General features: G+C 38.7%; 1 protein-coding gene across 5 annotated transcripts in view; it reads left to right on the top strand.

The window, feature by feature from the left end:
- SCAPER (S-phase cyclin A associated protein in the ER) overlaps positions 1 to 23420 on the top strand; it is a 508319-nt gene that overhangs the window by 417705 nt on the left and 67194 nt on the right. For all 5 annotated transcript variants that reach the window (XM_047074743.1, XM_047074740.1, XM_047074744.1 and 2 more), the window contains one exon: positions 3176 to 3408. In XM_047074743.1, the coding sequence (XP_046930699.1) occupies positions 3176 to 3408 (233 nt within the window). The remainder of the gene's footprint in view (positions 1 to 3175; positions 3409 to 23420) is intronic.

The raw sequence follows: 23420 nt of genomic DNA, 5'->3' as shown, positions 1-23420 counted from the left end.
ACACACACACACACGAAGGAAGAAGGAGAAGGAGAACCTATACCAAGACACAGGAAATCAGGGATAAGAAGTTCCTGAAAGTTTCTAGAGAGGACAAAACAGACCATGTACAAAAATATTAGAATTTGTTTGGACCTTTTAATGACAGCCCTTGGAGTAGGAAATAACGGAGCAGTCTTTCACAACTCTGAAGGAAAAGTAGTTGCAACCAAGAATCCTCCATTCAGCCAAACCATCATTCAAGTATAAGGATGAAATAAAGATCTATAAAGACTCACTGGTCTCAAAATTTTTCTTTCCATGCAGCCTTTCTTAGGAACTTGTTGGAATATATTCCTCAACAAAATGAGAGAATGGGAAGAAAAAAAAGACATGGAATCCAAGAAACAAGGGAATGTAACCCAGGAAGGGGTGGAAGGAATTCTTAAGATGAAGATGAAGGGCAATCCCAAGAGGAGAGTTGTGTCACAGGCCTACAGAGCAGACAGTCCATATTAGTGCAGGGGTGTTGTAGGTTTCAGGGGGAATGTGGGGGGAGAAAAAGAATCAACAATTTCTGCTGTGACTGAACTTGAGAGGAAATTTCACTGTAACCAGAAAGATTGACAGTGAATTAATGACAGATAAATAGGAAATTCAGCATATGAAAAAAGTTACCTGAGACCAAAAATTTGTATAAGAAAGTAAATGTAATCATCATATGCTAAAGAACTTAACCATGAATGATATTTGTGTAGGCATAATGGAAGAAACAATATCATGCAGTCAATAGTACCACGGACCAAATGTCCTGCCTCTCTTCCTCTTTCCAAGTACACAATTGGATGACATTTCTTGGTTCTCTTGTGGTTGGGTTGGATGGTATGATTATTCTAGCCAATAAGGTGTGAGCAAAAATGAGAAGATCACTTTCAGGTAATGCATTTAATGTTGATTCAAGACCTTACAGAGATTTTTTCTCTTCTCTGCCACTGTGACCTATAGTGCTCTGTACTGTCTGATACACTAGCCAATATTAAAGTTAAAATTAATTAAATTTAAAAATATAATCCCTGTATCACACTAACCACATTTCTAGTGCTCAACAGCCACATGTGACTAGTGCAGATATAGAACAGTGTAGACTTAAAAACTTGCATCATCTTAGAAAGTTCTATTGGTTGTTGTTGCTATAAATGGTACTTGCTTTGTCACTCCAGAGTAAAGACAAGGACGCAGAACAGAGCCCCAGCCGACCTGAGACGAACATGTCATTTGAATGAAAAATAAAACTTTATTGTTTGAAGCCACTGAAATTTTTGAGGAGTGTTTCATTGCAGCATAACCCAGCTCATCCTGACTTACATAGAAATCCTAGGTTCAAATTCCATTCTCATATACCACCTGCTATATTGGGATAGGCTAGGTTACACTAGTCACAGTCGAAAGTTTGTGTGACTGTTTTATAACTACTATAGAGTTTCAAAGGGAGCTTTCATCAGTTAATTGGAGCATAGACTGCAGAAAGATTCTGCTGTAATTACTTGGGTTTAGGAATGGCTCCATGGTTGGATAGAACTTATGATCAGCAGTCTTAAACAGGCTATTCTCAGAAAAGTGACTTTCATGGCATGTCTAAATTAACAACAACAGAAAGGAATGAAGGGGACATTAGCTTGTGTTTATAAAGATCCTCTTTTTTTTTAATCCAAGTGAGTATTTATTCCTCTTTTGATAGGACTGGTGCAGGTGAAGAGTGAGGATAAGCAAAGGCTGATTATACTAAGTGCATTTGAAGTGTAATAATTTGCCAGGTGTTTTTCTACTCATCATCTCATTTGAACTTTATAGTAGTCCTAGTAGGTAGGCAGATACAGAAACCAAGTCTCAGAAATGTAAAATTGTCACTTTGAGTCATGTAATCTCCTAGAAGAAAAAGTAGATCTTGAGTACAGTACCATCTGATTCCATCCAGACCTCTTCTTCCCACCCTTAGCTTATTGTCTCTGCCCCTTTCTTGGTAGTAAGGCTTTTAGGAGTCAACCCCTCCTCTCCCTGGGAAGAGTGAGCCCTTACAGACCAAGGGCACAGAGCTCCCAGCCTGGTAATTATATATCCAGCCATTGTACTTTTTTTTAATGTTTATTTACTTATTTATTTTGAGAGAGAGAAAGAGCAGGGAAGAGGCAGAGAAAGAGAATCACAAGCAGGCTCTACACTGTTAGTGCAGAGCCCAACATGGGGCTCAATCTCACGAACCATGAGATCATGATCTGAGCTTACACTTAACAAACTGAGCTACCCAGGCATTGTACTTCTTAAGTCATCCTTCTCTGTGAGAACTGTTATTCATATACAGTAGTATTTACTCATGGTAATAGTAGGAATCATAGTAAGAGTAGAAATGTAGTAACAGATAACACTTCTGTGGGGCTTACCTATGTGCCAGACATTGTTCTAAGAATTTACACGTGTTGATTTGATTATGATTATCCTCATTTCACAATTGAGGAAATAGAGACACAGAAAGGTTAAGGAATTTGTCTAAGACCATGTAACTGTAGAGTCAGAAACTAAGCCCAGGTTCTGACTCCTAGTCCCAACTTTTAACCATGTTACTTCTTGTAAACTATATACAAGAATAGCTGAATATGACACTAGGTATTAGGCAAAAACTGTTTTACCATTCTGTAATAAGAAATACGAATTTGATTTTAATAGAGGAATTCAGATTAGATATTTTTAGAATTCACTTTAACAAGAAAACAATGTTGTCAGTTTACCAATTGGTTCATTTTCTGGGCTCATATAAATTGTTAATATAATGTATTCAATTGAATAAATACTATTTCTTGAGCACTTACTGTATGCCTTGGCATGAGCTAAGCATTTTATGTGGATTAACTCATTTAATCCTCACTAGAATCTTATGATATAGGCATTGTTGTTGTCCCTCTTTTATAAATGAGAATATATTGAAGCTTTGAAGTAGCAACATGCCCAAGGTCGCTCAACTAGCAAGGATAAAGCTGAGACTTGAACTCAGCAATCTAACTTCAGAACCAACACTCTAATATTTAGCTAGCCACTTCTACAATTTCAAAATTATTTATGATTCCAGAAATGTTCCACATTATCTCTGTCCACTTCTGGTGGTTTTCCTGAAATATAATTACTGTATTTTTTTTCCATCTAGGTTTATGTTCCAGATGAAAATAATGCTATTTTGGGAAGAAATACAAATAAGCAACTTTTTGAAGGTTTGACAACTGGACTTCTCAAAGTCAGTGCTGTGGTTTTTAGCTGCCTGATTGCCAATCGACCAGATGGAAACAGCCAGCCAGATACACCAAAAATATCGACACAGGAAATGAAAAACAAACCCTCACAAGGTGATACTTTTAACAGTCGAGTTCAGGACCTCATCAGGTAAAATTGCTAGACTTCTTCAAACTTTCTTCTTTAAAAAAAGTTATATTAAAATAATTTAAATCTCAGGGTCCATATGATGGCATGTTCTCATGATACCGTCCATAAATTCTTGGCAATAAATACACTACATTTTGTACCACAGAGAAGAAAAATCCTGTTAATGAAAAGCAATACAGTTAGAGCTCATCTGTCATTATTGATATTTAGATATTTGATATTAGAATATGTAGTGTCCAAGCTTTTATAACTTTCTTGCTGTCAACTATTCCCAAATCAAGAATTTCTGAGAATTCTCCTATTTCAGGTCATCTCTTGTTTTAAATTTGATTTGGACTTAAAACAGTAATAGCTACCATTTATGGAGCACTCATTATGTGTAAGGTATTATAATGTAGTAGAGGCTTTGCAGCCCTTGAAGTGTAGGATTTCTAATTTAGACTTTGTAGGTGGTGAAAATGCTCAGGGAGGTTAAGTGCTTTGCCTAAGTTTATTTAATAGATAGATTTACAAGTAAGTAGGAGATTTGAGATTGGACCTCAGGTCTTGCTGGACTACCAAAACCTGTGTGCTTTGCACTACACAAATGTAGCGATTTCTGACACCTGTTCAAGGTCAACCCTGCTAAGGTCACCTTTTCTCCAGGGAAATTTACTCCTGTTTTGACATCTGAACTCTTTTTTCCTCATGCATCTTGAATCAAGTAGGACATTTAATTTCCCAATAGGGTTCCATTTGGTGTTAATCACTTACCTGCCCCACCTATCTGCAGCTTTTCTGTGATCAGCACTGATCTCCAGTTTGAAAAATCCATGAAATTTGTTGCTCTGAAGCTTATGGTAGGTTAATAGAAAAGAGAATGCCTTCTTCTTCATTTGTCTCAAAACAGTTCTTATATTTCTGCTGGTTTCTTGTAGTGCTTTCTTGGGAACAGTTGTTTCATTCAGTATCTTTCTTACCCTTGATTATTTTGTTCACATATCCCTTCCATCTGCCTGCCCTCTCTCCCCAAGCATATTTATTGCTAGAAAGTACTAGGTCCTTTGGGTCTACAACGATTTATCTTATAGCACTTAACTTTTCTTTTAATTTTTTATATTAAATATAATTTATTGTCAAAGTGGTTTCTATACAACACCCAGTGCTCATCCCAACAGGTTTTTTAAACTTTTTTTAATGTTTATTTATTTTTGAGAGAGTGAGAGAGAGACAGAGCAGGATCGTGGATGGGGCAGAGAGAGAGGGAGACACAGAATCCGAAGCAGACTCCAGGCTCTGAGCTGTCAGCATAGAGCCCAACATGGGATGCGAACTCATGAACCTTGAGATCATGATCTGAGCTGAAGTTGGATGCTTAACTGACTGAGATACCCAGGCGCCCCTACAGCACTTGACTTTTAACCTCCCTGGACTTTCTCTCATTTGCTTTATCCCATTCAATTTCCCCATCTCCTTTGGTCACTGTAGAACCTAGCTCCTCGGTTGATAAATGCTATTCTGTCCCTACATTCTCCCTTGGGCTACTGTGTGATGCAGCAACCCTGCATTCTCATCCAGGCAACATAGCCACAGCCTTGCCCCCAAGTGCTTCAGTGTAATTCTAATGGGCTTTCCAGGAGAAAGGACATACATTTTCACATATATTATTATATATTATTATAGTTACCAGATCCTCTATAAAGGAGGAAGGTATTAGGGAAGAAATAACAGTGGTAATCTCCCAAACCAAATAACTCAGGTAACTTAAAAAGACTGATTGACAATTACAGCCTTTCAGAACAAAACTCTGCCACTGTTTCTCTGACTTGAACCACTTCTGCTGCAGGTTGTTTTCTTATAAATAATGCATTGTTAGTTGATTGATGATGACTTTGTGTAGAACCACAAACTATATTTTGGATCAGAAGCAAACAGAACATGTCTAATTATTTCCATGCTTGCTCTCTCACCTTCTCAGATATAAACTAACAAGAAATCTCACTCCACTCCCTGCCATTACTTGGGAGTTTTTTGTCAGCTTATATCTGTAGAGTTGTAAAACTGGACAGAAAGTTCCAACAGTCTTTGGTGCTGTTCTCTAGCCTATACTCCAGAAGTAGAGCTGGAGCCGAGCACACTACCCTGACATATGTCCCTTTCTTCTTGTGTGATATAAAAGAGGCCAGAGGATATATAACAGAGATGGTAATAACAGTATTATTCTCATTATTTTACATGGTTCATTCAAGTGTCTAGATCTAAGAGATTCTCAAATATATATCAGTTCATACTATGGTCACCTGTAGCACTTTGTGCTAGATACCATACAAGGTCCTAGGAAACAAAAAACAAATGGCACAAGAACAGCCACTCAGATCGATGGAACAGAATAGATAACCCAGAAATGGACCCACAAACATAATGGCCAACTAATCTTTGACAAAGCAGGAAAGAATATCCAATGGAATCAAGGCAGTCTCTTCAGCAAGTGGTGCTGGGAAGACTGGACAGCAACATGCAGAAGAATGAACCTGGACCACTTTCTTACACCATACACAAAAATAAACTCAAAATGAATGAAAGACCTCAATGTAAGACAGGAAGCCATCAGAATCCTCGAGGAGAAAGCACGCAAAAACCTCTTTGATCTTGCCTGCAGAAATTTCTTACTCAACACGTCTCCAGAGGCAAGGGAAACAAAAGCAAAAATGAACTACGGGGACCTCATCAAAATAAAAGGCTTCTGCGCAGCAAAGGAAACAATCCGCAAAACTAAAAGGCAACCGACAGAATGGGAGAAGATACTTGCAAATGACATATCAGATAAAGGGTTAGTATCCAAAATCTATAAAGAGCTTATCAAACTCAACACCCAAAAAACAAATAATCCAGTGAAGAAATGGGCAAAAGACATGAATAGACACTTCTCCAAGGAAGACATCCAGATGGCCAACCGACACATGAAAAAATGCTCAACATCACTCACCATCAGGGAAATACAAATCAAAACCACAATGAGATACCACCTCACACCTGTCAGAATGGCTAACATTAACAACTCAGCAACAACAGATGTTGGCAAGGATGTGGAGAAAGAGGATCTCTTTTGCATTGTTGGTGGGAATGCAAACTGGTGCAGCCACTCTGGAAAACAGTATGGAGGTTCCTCAAAAAACTAAAAATAGAACTATCCTATGACCCAGCAATTGCACCAGTAGGTATATATCCAAGGGACACAGGTATGCTGTTTTGAAGGGACACATGCACCCCCATGTATAGCAGCACTATCAACAATAGCCAAAGTATGGAAAGAGCCCAAATGTCCATCGATGGATGAATGGATAAAGAAGATGTGGTATATATATACAATGGAGTATTATTTGGCAATCAAAAAGAATGAAATCTTGCCATTTGCAGCTACGTGGGTGGAACTAGAACTAGAAGGTAATATGCTAAGTGAAACTAGAGAAAGACAAAAATCATATGTCTTCACTCATATGAGAACTTTAAGATACAAAACAGATGAACATAAGGGAAGGGAAGCAAAAATAATATAAAAACAGGAAGGGGGACAAAAACATAAGAGACTCTTAAATATGGAGAACAAACAGAGGGTTAATGGAGGGGTTGTGGGAGGGGGGATGAGCTACTCATCTACTCCTTAAATCATTATTTATTGCACTATATGCTAACTAACTTGGATGTAAATTTAAAAAATAAATAAAAGTAAATAAATAAATAAATAAATGCTACTCTCTTAGCAACTTTCAAGTATGTAATACAGTATTGTTAACTGTAGTCACACCGTGCTGCACATTAATCCCCAGAACTTAGTCATATTATAAAGTTTGTACCCTTTAATAACATCTAATTTTCCCTAGCCCCTAGGCCTTAGTAACCACCATTCTACTCTCTATTTCTAGAAGTCTGGCATTTTTAGATTCTACTTATATGTAAGTGAGATCATACAGTATATATCTTACTGTCTGACTTATTTTACTCAGCATAATGTCTTCAGGGTCCATCAGTGTTGTTGCAAATGGAAGGATTTCCTTCTTTTTTTGGATGAATAATATTCTATTATACATACACACACACACACACACACACACACACACACACACACACACATATCACCCATTTGCTTTATTCATTCATCCATTATAGTCACTTAGAGTTGTTTCCATGTGTTGGCTATTGTGAATAGTGCTGCAATGAACATGGGAGTACAGGTATCTCTTTGAGATAGTGACTCATTTCCCTCATATGTATACACAGAAGTAGATTTGATGGATTGTATGGTAGTTGTGTTTTTAATTTTTTGAGGAATGTCCCTATTTTCCACAGTGGCTATACAAATTTACATTCCCACCAAAAGTGTACGAGGGTTCACTTTTCTTGACATCCTTGCCATAATTATCTCCTGTCTTTTTGATAATTGCTGTTCTAACAGGTTTGAAGTGGATCTCATTGTGGTTTTGATTTGTACTTTCCCTGATAATTGGTGATGTTGAGTGTCTTTTCCTGTACCTGGTGGGCATCTGTATGTTCTTTGCAAAAATGTCTATTTGGGTCCTTTGCCCACTTTTTAATCAGATTATTTGTGTTTTTACTATTGAATGGTAAGAGTTCCTTATATATTTTGGATGTCTGGACCCCTTATCTGGTATATCGTTTGCAAATATTTTCTCCCTTTCAATAGGCTGCTTTTTCACTTTGTTGTTTCCTGTGCTGTGCAGAAGCCTCTAAGGTTGATGTAGTCCCACTTGTTCATTTTTGCTTCTGTTTCTTATCATATGCAAAAAAATATTTGCCAAGTCCAATGTGAAGGAGTTTTTCCCTGTATTTTCTTCTAAGAGTTTTATGGTTTGAGGTCTTACACTTAAGTTTAATCCATCTGAAGTTCATTTTTGTGAGCAGTGTAAGATAGGAATCCAATTTCATTCTTCTGCAAGTGGCTATCTATTTGTACCAGCACAATTTATTGAAGACACTGTCCTTTCCCCGTTGACTGTTCTTGGCTCCCTTGTCAAAAATTTGTGGACTGTATATGCATGGGTTTGTTTCTGGGTTCTCAATTCTGTTCTGTTGATCTGTGTGTGTTTTTATGCCAAAACCATACTGTTTTGGTTATGATAGCTTTGTAATTAGTTTGAAATCGGGAAGTGTAATGCCTCCAGCTGTGTTCTTCTTTTACAAGGTTTCTTTGGCTCTTTAAAGTCTTACTAAAGCACAGTCCTTTTCATCATATCCAAGTAGATATTTATGTCTTAAAACAGGGAAATCAAACTGTGAAACCAGAAGGCAAATAGATGATTCCAAGTCACTAACTGATACCAGTCTTTTGGAATCAAAAGTTATCAAATGAAAGGCATCTATTCAAGAAGTTATAAAACTGTACTTTAGCACTTTCCTAGCCAACAAACCCTCGCCTCACATCAGAATATAGCATAGGCCCATCAGGCTGCACAAGTTCAAAACTGAACACAATCTTTTCACCCAGAGGAGCTCCTTTTCCTGTGTGATTTGTCCTTCTCAGTGGCACTGATATCCCAGTTACTTAAGCCAGCAATCTGATCACTGTCAAACACTCCTCACAGAGACTCTTTTACCAAATCAATATCCAATTAAGTCTTTAGTATTTACTGAGTAGAGACAGACGTGCCCTGGCGAGAAGAGCAAGTCGCACCTTAATGTCTGGGGCTCAACCGAGGGTGTGGCTCCCTGCGGTGCAAGCTGAACCACCTTGGAGTGTGGAGACACAAAGGAATCTAGATCCATGTCACCTCTTTCCCACTTTTGGAGCTCGATGTCTGGCCTGCCTGTCTGGCTCTTGAGGAGAGACCTGGGAAGATGGCTGGGTAGGAGGATGCTGGGCTCACCTTGTCCTGCTGATTGATTAGAGTCCATCCACATCTGCCTAAACACCCAGAAAACCACCAGAAGACTAGCAGAACAGATTCTCCAGAGCCAAGCGTAGACAAGAGGCCCACGATAGAGGGTAGGAAGGGCAGAGAGGCAGTGCATGCTACACAGACAGGCAGGTGGGAGCCGGGGCGGTGGAGGGGCAGCCCTCCAGGCAAAGAAGAACCCCTGAAGTCTGGCTTGCAAAAGCGGAGGGGCAGACTCCGTGAGTTCTGACAGCCAGCAGGACTTAACATCTGGAATGTTAAAAGTCAACAGCTCTGCTCTCGGAGAGTGGGGAGGGCAAGGGGATGCCAGGAGGGAGAGTTGTTGAGCCCAGAAGACAGAGCTCAGCTCAACGGGGGGACAAAGGTGCTGGCAATCTCCATCTCCCTCTCCCATCCCCCAGCCGAAATTCCAAAGGGAACCAGTTCCCATCACCAAACTTGGTTGCACCAGCAAACACCCAATGCTATGCTTCTGTGGGTCCATCCCTCCAACTGACCTGCCTCCCTCCTGGTGCTGCAGGGCCCCTCCCGCAGGGGACCACCACCAACAAAGCTAGCTAAGCCTGCCCCTTCCACCCCTATGCACCTTGCAGATCCACCCCATCTAATAAGCCCTTGGCCAGATCCCATTGAAGCAGCACAAGCCTGACAGTGTGCAAACAGCCCAGACAGGGGCCACACCACTCCACAGTGAGTCCTGCCCCTGGGAGGGGGGAAGATAAGGTACACACCAGTCTGACTGTGGCCCCAGCGGTGGGCTGGGGCAGACATGGGATCTGACTGCGGCCCCACCCACCAACACAAGTTACCCTGGGCAGCACAGGGGAAGTGCCCTGCAGTTTGGAGCTACCACAGGGACTACCCAAAGTGTTGAAACACAAGAATTCTCCTCAAAAGAAACTCCAGGAAGTAGGGACAGCTAACCAATTGATCAAAACCGATTTAAGCAATACAACGGAACAAGAATTTAGAATAACAGTCATATAATTAATCACTGCATTGCAAAAAGCATAGAGGACAGCAGAGAATCTATTGCTACAGAGATCAAGGGACTAAAAAATAGTCACGAGGAATTTAAAAATGCTATAAATGAGGTGCAAAATAAAATGGAGGTGGCCATAGCACAGATTGAAGAGGCAGAGGAGAGAATAGGTGAATTTGAAGATAAAGTTATGGGAAAAGAGGAAGCTGAGAAAAAGAGAGAAAAAAATCCAGGAGTATGAGGGGAGAATCAGAGAACTAAGTGATGCAATCAAACGGAACAATATCCGTATCATAGGAATTCCAGAAGAAGACGAGAGAGAGAAAGGGGCTGAAGGTGAACTTGAACAAATCCTAGCTGAGAACTTCCCTGATCTGGGGAAGGAAGCAAGCATTGAAATCCAAGAGGCACAGAGAACCCCCTGTAGACATAACTTGAATCGATCTTCTGCACGACATATCATAGTGAAACTGGCAAAATACAAGGATAAAGAGAGAATTCTGAAAGCAGCTAGGGATAAACGGGCCCTAACTACAAAAGTAGACACATAGGGGAGTGCCAAACCTACCTACTGAAACTTGGCAGGCCAGAAAGGAATGGCAGGAAACCTTCAATGTGATGAACAGAAAAAATGTGCAGCCAAGAATCCTTTATCCAGCAAGTGTGTCATTCAGTATAGAAGAAGAGATAAAGGTTTTCCCAAACAAACACAAACTGAAGGAATTCACCACCACTAAACCAGCCCTACAAAAGATACTAAGGGGGACTTTGTAAGTGAAATGTTGCAAGGACCACAAAGTACCAGAGACATCACTACAAGCACCAAACCTACAGACATCACAATGACTCCTAACCCGTATCTTTGAATAATAACACTGAATGTAAATGGACTAAATTCTCCAACGAAAAGACATAGGGTATCAGAATGGATAAAAAAACAAGACCCATCTATTTCCTGTCTACAAGAGACTCATTTTAGACCTGAGGACACCTTCAGATTGAAAGTGAGGGGATGGAGAACTATCTATCATGCAACTGGAAGTCAAAAGAAAGCTGGAGTAGCCATACTTATATCAGACAAACTAGACTTTAAATTAAAGGCTGTAACAAGAGATGAAGAAGAGCTTTATATGATAATTACACAGTCTATCCATCAGGAAGAGCTAACAATTATAAATGTCAATGTGCCAAATACGGGAGCCCCCAATTATATAAAAGAATCACAGACATGAGCAACCTTATTGGTAAGAATGTGGTAATTGCAGGGGACTTTAATTCTCCATGTACAACAATGGAGAGATCATCTAGACACAGGATCAATAAAGAAACAAGGGCCCTGAATGATACATTGGGTCAGATGGACTTGACAGATATATTTAGAACTCTGCATCCCAAAGCAACAGAAGATACTTTCTTCTCGAGTGCACATGGAACATTCTCCAAGATAGATCACATACAGGGTCACAAAACAGCCCTTCATAATTATAAAAGAATTGAGATCATACCATGAACACTTTCAGACCACAATGCTGTGAAACTTGAAATCAACCACAGGACAAAGTTTGGAAAAACTCCAAAAGCATGGAGATTAAAGAACACCCTACAAAAGAATGAATGGGTCAACCAGGCGATTAGAGAAGAAATTAAAAAATATATGGAAACAAATGAAAATGAAAATACAACAATCCAAACGCTTTGGGATGCAGCGAAGGCAGTCCTGAGAGGAAAATACATTGCAATCAGGCCTATCTCAAGAAACAAGAAAAATCCCAAATACAAAATCTAACAGCACACCTAAAGGAAATAGAAGCAGAACAGCAAAGATACCCCAAACCCAGCACAAGGAGAGAAGTAATAAAGATCAGGGCAGAAGTAAACAATAAAGAATCTAAAAAAACCTGTAGAGCAGATCAATGAAACCAAGAGTTGGTTTTTTGAAAAAATAAACAAAATTGATACACCTCTAGCCAGGCTTCTCAAAAAGAAAAGGGAGAGGCCCAAATAGATAAAATCATGAATGAAAATGCAATTATTACAACCAATCCCTCATAATACAAGCAATTATCAGGGAATACTATGAAAAATTACATGCCAACAAACTGGACAACCTAGAAGAAACGGACAAATTCCTAAGCACCCACACACTTCCAAAACTCAAACAGGAAGAAATAGAAAACTTGAAAAGACCCATAACCAGTGAAAAAATTGAATCAGTTATCAAAAATCTCCCAACAAATAAGAGTCCAGGACCAGATGGCTTCCCTGGGGAATTCTACCAGACATTGAAAGCAGAGATAATACCTATCCTTCTCAAGCTGTTCCAAAAAATAGAAGGGGAAGGAAAACTTCCAGACTCATTCTATGAAGCCAGCATTACTTTGATTCCCAAACCAGACAGAGACCCAGCAAAAAAGAGAACTACAGGCCAATATTGCTGATGAACATGAATGCAAAAATTCTCAACAAGATACTAGCAAATCAAATTCAACAGCATATAAAAAGAATTATTCACCACGATCAAGTGGGATTCATTCCTGGGCTGTAGGGCTGGTTCAGTATTCACAAACCAATCAATGTGAGACATCACATTAGTAAAAGAAAAGAAACATATGATCCTGTCAATCGATGCAGAAAAAGCATTTGACAAAATACAGCATCCTTTCTTAATAAAACTCCTCGAGAAAGTTGGGATAGAAGGAACACACTTAAACATCATAAAAGCCATATATGAAAAGCCCACAGCTAATGTCATCCTCAATGGAGAAAAACTGAGAGCATTTCCCCTGAGATCAGGAACATGACAGGGATGTCCACTCTCACCGCTGTTGTTTAATACAGCATTGGAAGTTCTAGCATCAGCAATTAGACAACAAAAGGAAATCGAAGGCATCAAAATTGGCAAAGATGAAGTCAAGCTTTCACTTTTTGCAGATGACATGATACTATACATGGAAAACCCGATAGACTCCACCAAAAGTCTGCTAGAACTGATACATGAATTCAGCAAAGTTGCAGGATACAAATTAATGTACAGAAATCAGTTGCATTCTTATACACTAATAATGAAGCAACAGAAAGACAAATAAAGAAACTAATCCCATTCACAATTGCACCAAGAATCATAAAATACCTAGGAATAAACCTAACCAGAGATGTAAAAGATCTGTATGTTGAAAACTGTAGAAAGCTTATGAAGGAAATTGAAGAAGACACAAAGAAATGGAAAAACATTCCGTGCTCATAAATTGGAAGAATAAATATTGTTAAAATGTCAATACTACCCAAAGCTATCTCCACATCCAATGCAATCCCAATCAAAGTTGTACCAGCATTCTTCTCGAAGCTAGAACAAGCAATCCTAAAATTTGTATGGAACCACAAAAGACCCTGAATAGCCAAAGTAGTATTGAAGAAGAAGACCAAAGCGGGAGGCATCACAATCCCAGACTTTAGCCTCTACTACAAACCTATAATCATTAAGACAGCATGGTTTTGCCATGAAAACAGACACGTAGACCAATGGAATAGGGTAGAGACTCTCCAGAATTTGACCCACAAAAGTATGGCCAACTAATCTTTGACAAAGCAGGAAAGAATATCCGATGGAAAAAGACAGTCTCTTTAACAAATGGTGCTGGGAGAACTAGACAGCAACATGCAGAAGAATGTAACTAGACCACTTTCTTATACCATACACAAAAATAAAGTAAGAATGGATGAAGGACCTGAATGTGAGACAAGAAACCATCAGAACCCTAGAGGAGAAAACAGGCAACAACCTCTTTGAGCTCAGCCATAGCAACTCCTTACTCGACACATCTCTGAAGGCCAGGGAAACAAAAGCAAAAATGAACTATTGGGACTTCGTGAAGATAAAAATCTTCTGTACTGCAAAGGAAACCATCAACGAAACTAAAAGGCAACCAACGGAATGGGAAAATACATTTGCAAATGACCTATCAGACCAAGGGCTAGTATCCAAAATCTATAAAGAACTCACCAAACTCCACACCCAAAAAACAAATAATCCAGTGAAGAAATGGGCAGAAGACATGAATAGACACCTTTCTAAAGAAGACATCCACATGGCCAACAGACACATGAAAAGATGCTCAACATCACTCCTCAACAGGGAAATACAAATCAAAACCACACTGAGGTACCACCTCACGCCGGTCAGAGTGGCTAAAATGAACAACTCAAGTGACTACAGATGCTGGCGAGGATGTGGAGAAATGGGGAACCCTCTTGCGCTGTTGGTGAGAATGCAAACTGGTGCAGCCACTCTGGAAAGCAGTGTGGAGCTTCCTCAAAAACTTAAAAATAGATCTACCCTATGACCCAGCAATAGCACCGCTAGGAATTTACCCAAGGGATACAGGAGTGCTGATGCATAGGGGCACTTTTACCCCAATGTTTATAGCAGCACTTTCACCAATAGCCAAATTATGGAAAGAGCCTAAATGTCCATCAACTGATGAATGGATAAAGAAGTTGTGGTTTATATATACAATGGAATACTACTTGGCAAGGAGAAAGAATGAAATATGGCCTCTTGTAGCAATGTGGATGGAACTGGAGAGTGTTATGCTAAGTGAAATAAGTCATACAGAGAAAGATAGATACCATATGTTTTCACTCTTATGTGGATCCTGAGAAACTTAACAGAAGACCATGGGGGAGGGGAAAAGTTACAGAGAGGGAAGGAGGCAAACCATAAGAGACTCTTAAAAACTGAGAATAAACTGAGGGTTGATGGGGAGTGGGAGTGAGTGGAGGGTGGGTGATGGGCATTGAGGAGGGCACCTGTTGGGATGAGTACTGGGTGTTGTATGGAAACCAATTTGTCAATAAATTTCATATTTTAAAAAAAGTTGTGGTTTATATATACAATGGAATTCTACTTGGCAATGAGAAAGAATGAAATATGGCCTTTTGTAGCAATGTGGATGGAACTGGAGAGTGTTGTACTAAGTCATATAAGTCATAAAGAGAAAGATAGATACCATATGGTTTCACTCTTATGTGGATCCTAAGAAACTTAACAGAAGACCGTGGGTAGGGGAAGGGGGAAAAAAAGTTACAGAGAGGGAAGGAGGCAAACCATAAGAGACTCTTAAATACTGAGAATAAACTGAGGGTTGATGGGGGGTGGGAAGGTGGGGAAACGGGTGATGGGTGTTGAGGAGGGCACCTGTTAGGATGAGCACTGGGTGTTGTATGGAAACCAATGTGACAGTAATTTGCATATTTAAAAACAGTCTTTAGTACTTACTGATTCTGCCTTGTCACTATCTCTCAGATTTATGACCTTTGCTCTATTGTTATGTCTTTAAGTATTCAAGTTCTCTTGTGATAGCAGATAGCTTGGCTCTCTGTTTCTCTCTCTCTTCTCCTTTTCAAAATAATTTATTTTTCCTAATTATAAAAGTAATGTGTGCTCAATGAGAAAAACAACTTGTTAAATCAGAAAATAAAAATGGGTATATTTGTAAAAACACAAAAATTTTCTTTAATTCCTCCACCCAAAGATAATGACTGGGTTGGTTTTGGTGTACATACATGTGGTGGTTTTATAAAAAATATTGTAATACTTGTGCATATTGTCTTATGTATTTATTTTTCTAAATAGGAATTTGCAAATTACTTTTTGCTGGCTTTCCAATTGTTTGTTTATGTAGTAGTGATTTGTTTCATGTAACCTATTGTTACTCTGTAGGTTTATTCTAGTTTTTTACTACAGATGCCACTTTGAAGAACATCTTTGTACACTCATTTTTTCCTGCAACTGATTGTTTTCTTAAAATAAATGTTGAGAAGTAGAATTTCTGGGTCAAACAATTGCAGTAAGGGTTTTTGTCCATATTGCCAAATTGACCTACACAAAGATTAACTATGAGTATGTTCTTGCACCCTCAGTCTACACAATATGTCATCACTCTTTTGAGCCTTAGCCAAATTGAGAGGTGAAAATATTTATTTTTATAGTAGTGACATTGAACATTTTTAAATGTTTATTGGCCATTTCTATTTTTTTGTGAGTTGCCTGTTCTTTTACTTTGCCCATTTTTCTACTAGTGATTTTGAGTCTTTAATTGTAAAAGCTCTTCTTATATTAAGAACATTGGGCACATGCACATGTGAAGAAGCAGCAGAAGGGCACCATCTGAAAACCAAAGAGAGAGTCCTCAGAGGAGTTCAACATTGTTGGTACCTTGATCTTGGACTATAAACCTCCATTACTTTGTTGAGATACGAATAGAATGCACTAAAATATCACTTACCATCATATACTGTGAAATGGAAATACAATGCTGCAGATGATGCTTCTGCTTATTTGGAGCAGTGTTTATTCCTTGTGGTAGGTCTCTGTTTATAAGATCTTAGTTCTTTACTGTGGAACTGACTGTGTCATTGAACAGATGGCAACATAGGTTCCTGCCAACTTCAGTCCCCCCCACCATAGAAGGCCAACTAGCAGCTATCTATAGATAAAGACACCAGTGTGAAAACCCCAGAAATTGGGGGTGGGTGAGTCTGAAGAACCCTCCCTGGACTTCAGAGACCAAGAAGGACTGCATTAGAAGGGTGAAAGGAAAAACTAACACTCTGATCACATCACCTCTTCCCCAGGCTGGCCACTGAGAGGGTCTCGGTAAGCTTATAGTTTCTCCAATGTGAAAAGAGAACCCAAAGTGGATGTCCAGGTCTTCCAGTGTTGTGGGACACTTCCCAGGAAGCCCACTTGGGTTTGCCTCATGAAGATCATAGGGGTAATCTGCAGGGTTCAACCATTGAGAATCAACTTGAAAAAGAGAAGGAGGGGTAGGACTGAGAGCAATAAGCATTCAAATCCTGGTGAACTGCACTCCAGTTTGCAGTGATACCTGAGCAGACATCCCAGATAGCATTTCTGCCTATTCATAAAGCTAAACCTAGATAGCCCCCATCTTGGCAAGGAGCTTAATTGGCAGTTCTGCCTGATTTGGTTCCTCAGTCTCAGGCTGTACTGGCTATAGAGCCTGTTCTATAGCCCCACCAGGACAGAGAAGCAATTTTAATCCCTGCCTAACTGCTCAGAATCACCTCCAGTTTTGACCAGCCAGAGAACCCATGCAGCCACAAAGCCCATCCTACAGCCCTGATCAGGCAGGTAGCCAAGCCAACAGCCCTACCTAACTGTTGATCATAGCTTCTGGCCCCACACATTACCAGGAAACCTTAACAGTGACCCTGGGAAATCTCAAAGCATAGCCTACAGCGCCACCCAACTATGAGATAGATCTGGGAGTCCCTCCCAACCAGAGAACCCAGCTGGCAACCTTGCCCAATATCAGAGCACAGCCAGCAGCCCACCTGAAGTCCAGCCTGCAGCCCCACCCAACATTAAGGCACAGCCTTTAAAAACATGGAAGGAAAAAACTGTCAACCAAGAATGCTGTAACTGTGACAATGCTGCCCTTCAGAAATAAAGGAGAAATAAAGACTTTCCCAAACAAAACCTAAAGTTCACCTCCACTAGACCTGCCTTATAAGAAATGCTAAAGGGCATTATTCAAGCTGAAATAAAAGGAGGATAGTAACAAAAGAAGGTGGATGTGTAATAGTCACTGGTAATTGTAAATATATAGTCAGAATCTGAATGTCTGATATTGTAATGTTGGCACATAATTCACTTACAAGTGTAGTTTAAAAGTTAATCAAGGGGCGCCTGGGTGGCGCAGTCGGTTAAGCGTCCGACTTCAGCCAGGTCACGATCTCGCGGTCCGTGAGTTCGAGCCCCGCGTCGGGCTCTGGGCTGATGGCTCAGAGCCTGGAGCCTGTTTCCGATTCTGAGCCTCCCTCTCTCTCTGACCCTCCCCCGTTCATGCTCTGTCTCTCTCTGTCTCAAAAATAAATAAACGTTAAAAAAAATTTTTTTAAATAAAATAAAAATAAAAGTTAATCAAATGTATTAAAAGTAACCATAACTACAATTAGTTGTCATTTGATGCACACTACAAAAAATATAAATTATAACATCAGTAACCTCAAATGTGAGCAGGGGAGAAGTAAAAGCATAGTTTCTATATGCTATCAAACTTACAAAGGAAAACCTGTAGTAGATACACAGAAGATTATTATAAAGGAGTCAAATCATACCACAACAAAAAGTTATCAGATCACAAAGGAAGAGAGCAAGAAGCAAGGAACAAGGAAAGTACAAAACAGAAAACAAAATGGCAATAGTAAGTCCTTACTTATTAATAATTTAAGTGTAAGTGAATTAAATGCTCTAATCAAAAGACAGAGTGGCTGAATGGATTAACAAAACAAGATGCAATGATATACTGCCTATAAGAGACTCATTTTAACATTAAGGACATACATAGAGTAAAGGGATGGAATAGATATTTCAAAGAAATGGTAATAAGAGAAAGTATGGGTAGCTGTATTTATATCCGACAAAATAGACTTTAAGCTAAAAATAGTCAAAAGAGACAAATAAGGTCATTATATAATGATAAAAGGGTAGTCTACTAAGAAGATGTAACAGTGGTAAATATTTATGTGCCCAACTCTGGAGCAAAAATTCTCAACAAAATACTAGCAAACCAAATTCAACAGCACATTAAACATCTTACACACCTAACAATATTATCAATACCTATGTGCCAACTGATAACATTTTTCAATAACTGATAACACTTTTTTATAGTGCATTAGATCTTTTTTCTTATTGGTAAGAAACCAAATGTTGCAGGTACAGCTAACTCCCCATCGTCATCGCATTCACCTTACTCCTCAGGAAGAAAATCACTATGTTAGTTTGTGCATATCATTCCCATTCATGTTTGTGTGTGTGTGTGTGTGTGTGTGTGTGTGTGTGTGTATGATTATATATATATATGTACAATCATATAATCATATACATACACATACGATTTTATATAAACATTATGTATAAAAATATGTATGTGTCAGCATATAGATGGGTCTTGTTTTTTTATCCATTCCAGTGCCCTGTGTCTTTTGACTGGAGCATTTGGTCCATTTATATTTAGAGTGATTATTGAAAGATATGAAATCAGTGCCATTGTGTGGCCTGTAAGTTGGTGTTTCTGGTGACATTCTCTGGTCCTTTCTAGTCTTTGTTGCTTTTGATCTTTTTTTGTCTTATTTTGTTTCTTATCCACTCAAAGAGTCCCCCTTAAAATTTCTTACAGGGCTGGTTTAATGGTCACAAACTCCTTTAGTTTTTGTTTGGGAAACTTTTGATCTCTCCTTCTATTTTGAATGATAGACTTGCTGGATAAAGAATTCTCGGCTGCATATTTTTCCAATTCAGAATGTTGAATATATCCTGCCACTCCTTTCTGACCTGCCAAGTTCCTGTGAACAGATATGCTGTGAACCTGATCTGTCTTCCCTTGTAGGTTAAGGACATTTTTTTTCCCTTGGGGCTTTTATAATTCTTTCCTTGTCTGTGTATTTTGTGAATATGCCTTTTTGATGATCAATTTTGTTGAATTGAATGGGAGTTCTATGTGCTTAATGGATTTGGATGTCTGTGTTCTTTCCCAGATTAGGAAAGTTTTCAGCTATAATTTACTCACATAACCTCCTGCCCCTTTTTTCTCTCTCTTCATCTTCTGAGACCTAAAGACACCTGCAGATTTAAAGTAAGGGAATGGAGAACCATCTATCATGCTAATGGACATCAAAAGAAAGCCAGAGTAGCCATACTTATATCAGAAAAACTAGATTTTAAAACAAAGACTGAAACAAGAGATGAAGAAGGGCATTATATCATAATTAAGGGATCTATTCACAAGGAAGGCCTAACAATTGTAAATATTCATGCCCCCAACCTGGAACACCCAAATATATAAATCAACATAAAACATAAAGAAACTCATTGATAATAATACCATAATAGTAGGGGATTTTAACCCCGCACTTATAGCAATGGACAGATGATCTAACTAGAAAATCAACAAGGAAACAATGGTTTTGAATAACACACTGGACCAGATGGAATTAAGAAATATATTCAGAACATTTCACCCTAAGGCAGAAGAATACACTTTCTTCTCAAGTGCACACCAAAAATTCTCCAGAATAGATCACATAGTGGGTCACAAATCAGCCCTCAACAAGTACAAAAAGATCGAGATCATACTTTGCATATTTTCAGACCACGGCACTATGAAATTCAAAATCAACCACAAGAAAAAATTTGGAAAGACCATGAATACTTGGACATTAATGAACATCCTACTAAAGAATGAATGGGTTAACCAAGAAGTTAAAGGGAAATTAAAAAGTGTAAAAAGTACACGGAAGCCAATGAAAATGAAAACACAACAGTCTAAAACCTCGGGGATGCAGCAAATGTGGTCATAAGAGGGAAGTATATAGGAATCCAGGCCTTACTAAAGAAGGAGGAAATGTCTCAAATATACAACCTAACCTTATACCTAAAGGAGTTGGAAAAAGAAAAGTAAAGCCCAAAACCGGCAGAAGAAAGAAATAATAAAGATTAGAGCAGAAATTAGTGATATCACAATAGAAAATAAACAAACAAACAAAAAAAAAAAAACAGGACCAGGAACTGGTTCTTTGAAAGAATTAACAAAATTGATAAACCCCTAGCCAGATTGATCAAAAAGAAAAAGGAAAGGACCCAAATAAAATCACAAGTGAAAGAGGAGAGATCACAACCAACACTGCAGAAATACAAGCAATAATGAAAGAATATTAATGAGCAATTATATATATGCCAACAAATTGGGCAATCTGGAAGAAATGGACAAATTCCTAAAAACATATAAACTACCTAAACTAAAACAGGAAGGAATAGAAAATTTGAACAGACACATAACCAATAAAGAAACTGAATCAGTAGTCAAAAATCTCCTGAAAAACAAGAGTCCAAGGCCAGATGGCTTTCCAGAGGAATTCTACAAACATTTAAAGAAGAGTTAATTCCTCTTCTTTTGAAGCTATTCCAAAATATAGAAATGGAAGGAAAACTTCCAAATTCATTCTATGAGCCCAGCATTACCTTTATTCCCAAACCAGACAAAGACCCCACTAAAAAAGAAAACTACAGACCAGTTTCCCTGATGATCATGGATGCAAAAATTCTCAACAAGATACTAGCAAAACGAATCCAATAATACATTAAAAGAATTTTTCACCATGATCAACAGGATGTATTCCTGGTCTGCAGGGCTGGTTCAATATCTGCAAATCAATCAATATAATACATCACGTTAATAAAAAAAAAAGGATAAGAACCATGTGAACCTCTCAATAGATGCAGAAAATGCATTCGACAAAATATAGTATCCTTTTTTTGGTATAAACCCTCATGAAATTAGGAATAGATGGAACAAACCTCAAGATCATAGAGGCCACATATGAAAGACCCACAGCTGATATCATCCTCAATGGAGAAAAACTGAGAGCTTTCCCCCTAAGGGAAAGCACTTTATCAGATATGTCATTTGCAAATATCTTTTCCCATTCCATCGGTTGCCTTTTAGTTTTGTTGGTTGTTTCCTTTGCTGTGCAGAAGCTTTTTATCTTCATAAGGTCCCAGTAATTCACTTTTGCTTTTAATTCCCTTGCCTTTGGAGATGTGTCGAGCAAGAAATTGCTGCGGCTGAGGTCAAAGGGGTTGTTGCCTGCTTCCTCCTCTAGGGTTTTGATGGTTTCCTGTCTCACATTCAGTCCTTCATCCATTTTGAGTTTATTTTTGTGGATGGGGTAAGAAAGTGGTCCAGGTTCATTCTTCTGCATGTTGCTGTCCAGTTCTCCCAGCACCATTTGCTAAAGATACTGTCTTTTTTCCATTGGATGCCCTTTCCTGCTTTATCAAAGATGAGTTGGCCATACATTTGTGGGTCAAATTCTGGGTTCTCTATTCTATTGGTCTATGTGTCTGTTCTTGTGCCAATACCATACTGTCTTGATTGCAGCTTTGTATTAGAGGCTAAAGTCTGGGATTGTGATGCCTCCCACTTTGGTTTTCTTCTTCAATATTACTTTGGCTGTTTGGGGTCTTTTGTGGTTCCATACAAATTTTAGGATTGTTTTTCTGGCTTTGAGAAGAATGCCGGTGCAATTTTGATTGGGATTGCATTGAATGTATAGATTGCATTGGGTAGTGTTGACATTTTAACAGTATTTATTCTTCCAATCCATGAGCACGGAATGTTTTTCCATTTCTTTGTGTCTTCTTCAGTTTCCTTCATAAGCTTTCTATAGTTTTCAGCATACAGGTCTTTTACATCTTTGGTTAGGTTTATTCCTAGGTATCTTATGGTTCTTGGTGCAGTTGTAAATGGGATCAGTTTATTTCTCTTTCTGTTGCTTCATTATTGGTGTATAAAAATGCATCCGATTTCTGTACATTGATTTTGTACCCTGCGACTTTGCTGAATTCGTGTATCACTTCTAGCAGACTTTTGGTGGAGTCTGTCGGGTTTTCTGTGTAAAGTATCATGTCATCTATGAAAAGTGAAAGTTTGACTTCTTCTTTGCCAATTTTGATGTCTTTTATTTCATTTTGTTGTCTGATTGCTGAGGCTAGGACTTCCAACACTGTGTTAAACAACAGTTGTGAGAGTGGACATCCCTGTCATGTTCCTGATCTCAGGGGAAATGCTCTCAGTTTTTCCCCATTGAGGATGACATTAGCTGTGGGCTTTTCATATACAGCTTTTATGATGTTTAAGTGTGTTCCTTCTATCCCGACTTTCTCGAGGGGTTTTATTAAGAAAGGATGCTGTATTTTGTCAAATGCTTTTTCTGCATCGATTGACAGGATCATATGGTTCTTATCCTTTCTTTTACTAATGTGGTGTATCACATTGATTGATATGCAAATATTGAACCAGCCCTACAGCCCAGGAATGAATCCCACTTGATCATGGTGAATAATTCTTTTTATATGCTGTTGAATTCTATTTGCTAGTCTCTTGTTGAGAATTTTTGCATCCATATTCATCTGGGATTTTTGCCTGTAGTTCTCTTCTTTTGCCTAGTCTCTGTCTGGTTTGGCTATCAAAGTAATGCTGGCTTCATAGAATGAGTCTGGAAGTTTTCCTTCCCTTTCTATTTTTTGGAACAGCTTGAGAAGGATGGGTATT

The sequence above is a fragment of the Lynx rufus genome, unplaced genomic scaffold (genome assembly GCF_022079265.1).
Source record: "Lynx rufus isolate CCGP_SWC_20201006 ecotype Redwood Valley unplaced genomic scaffold, mLynRuf1.p SCAF_13, whole genome shotgun sequence".
Taxonomy (NCBI): domain Eukaryota; kingdom Metazoa; phylum Chordata; class Mammalia; order Carnivora; family Felidae; genus Lynx; species Lynx rufus.
The sequence above is the reverse complement of the archived record's forward strand: the minus strand, read 5'-3'. Positions and strand labels throughout refer to the sequence as shown.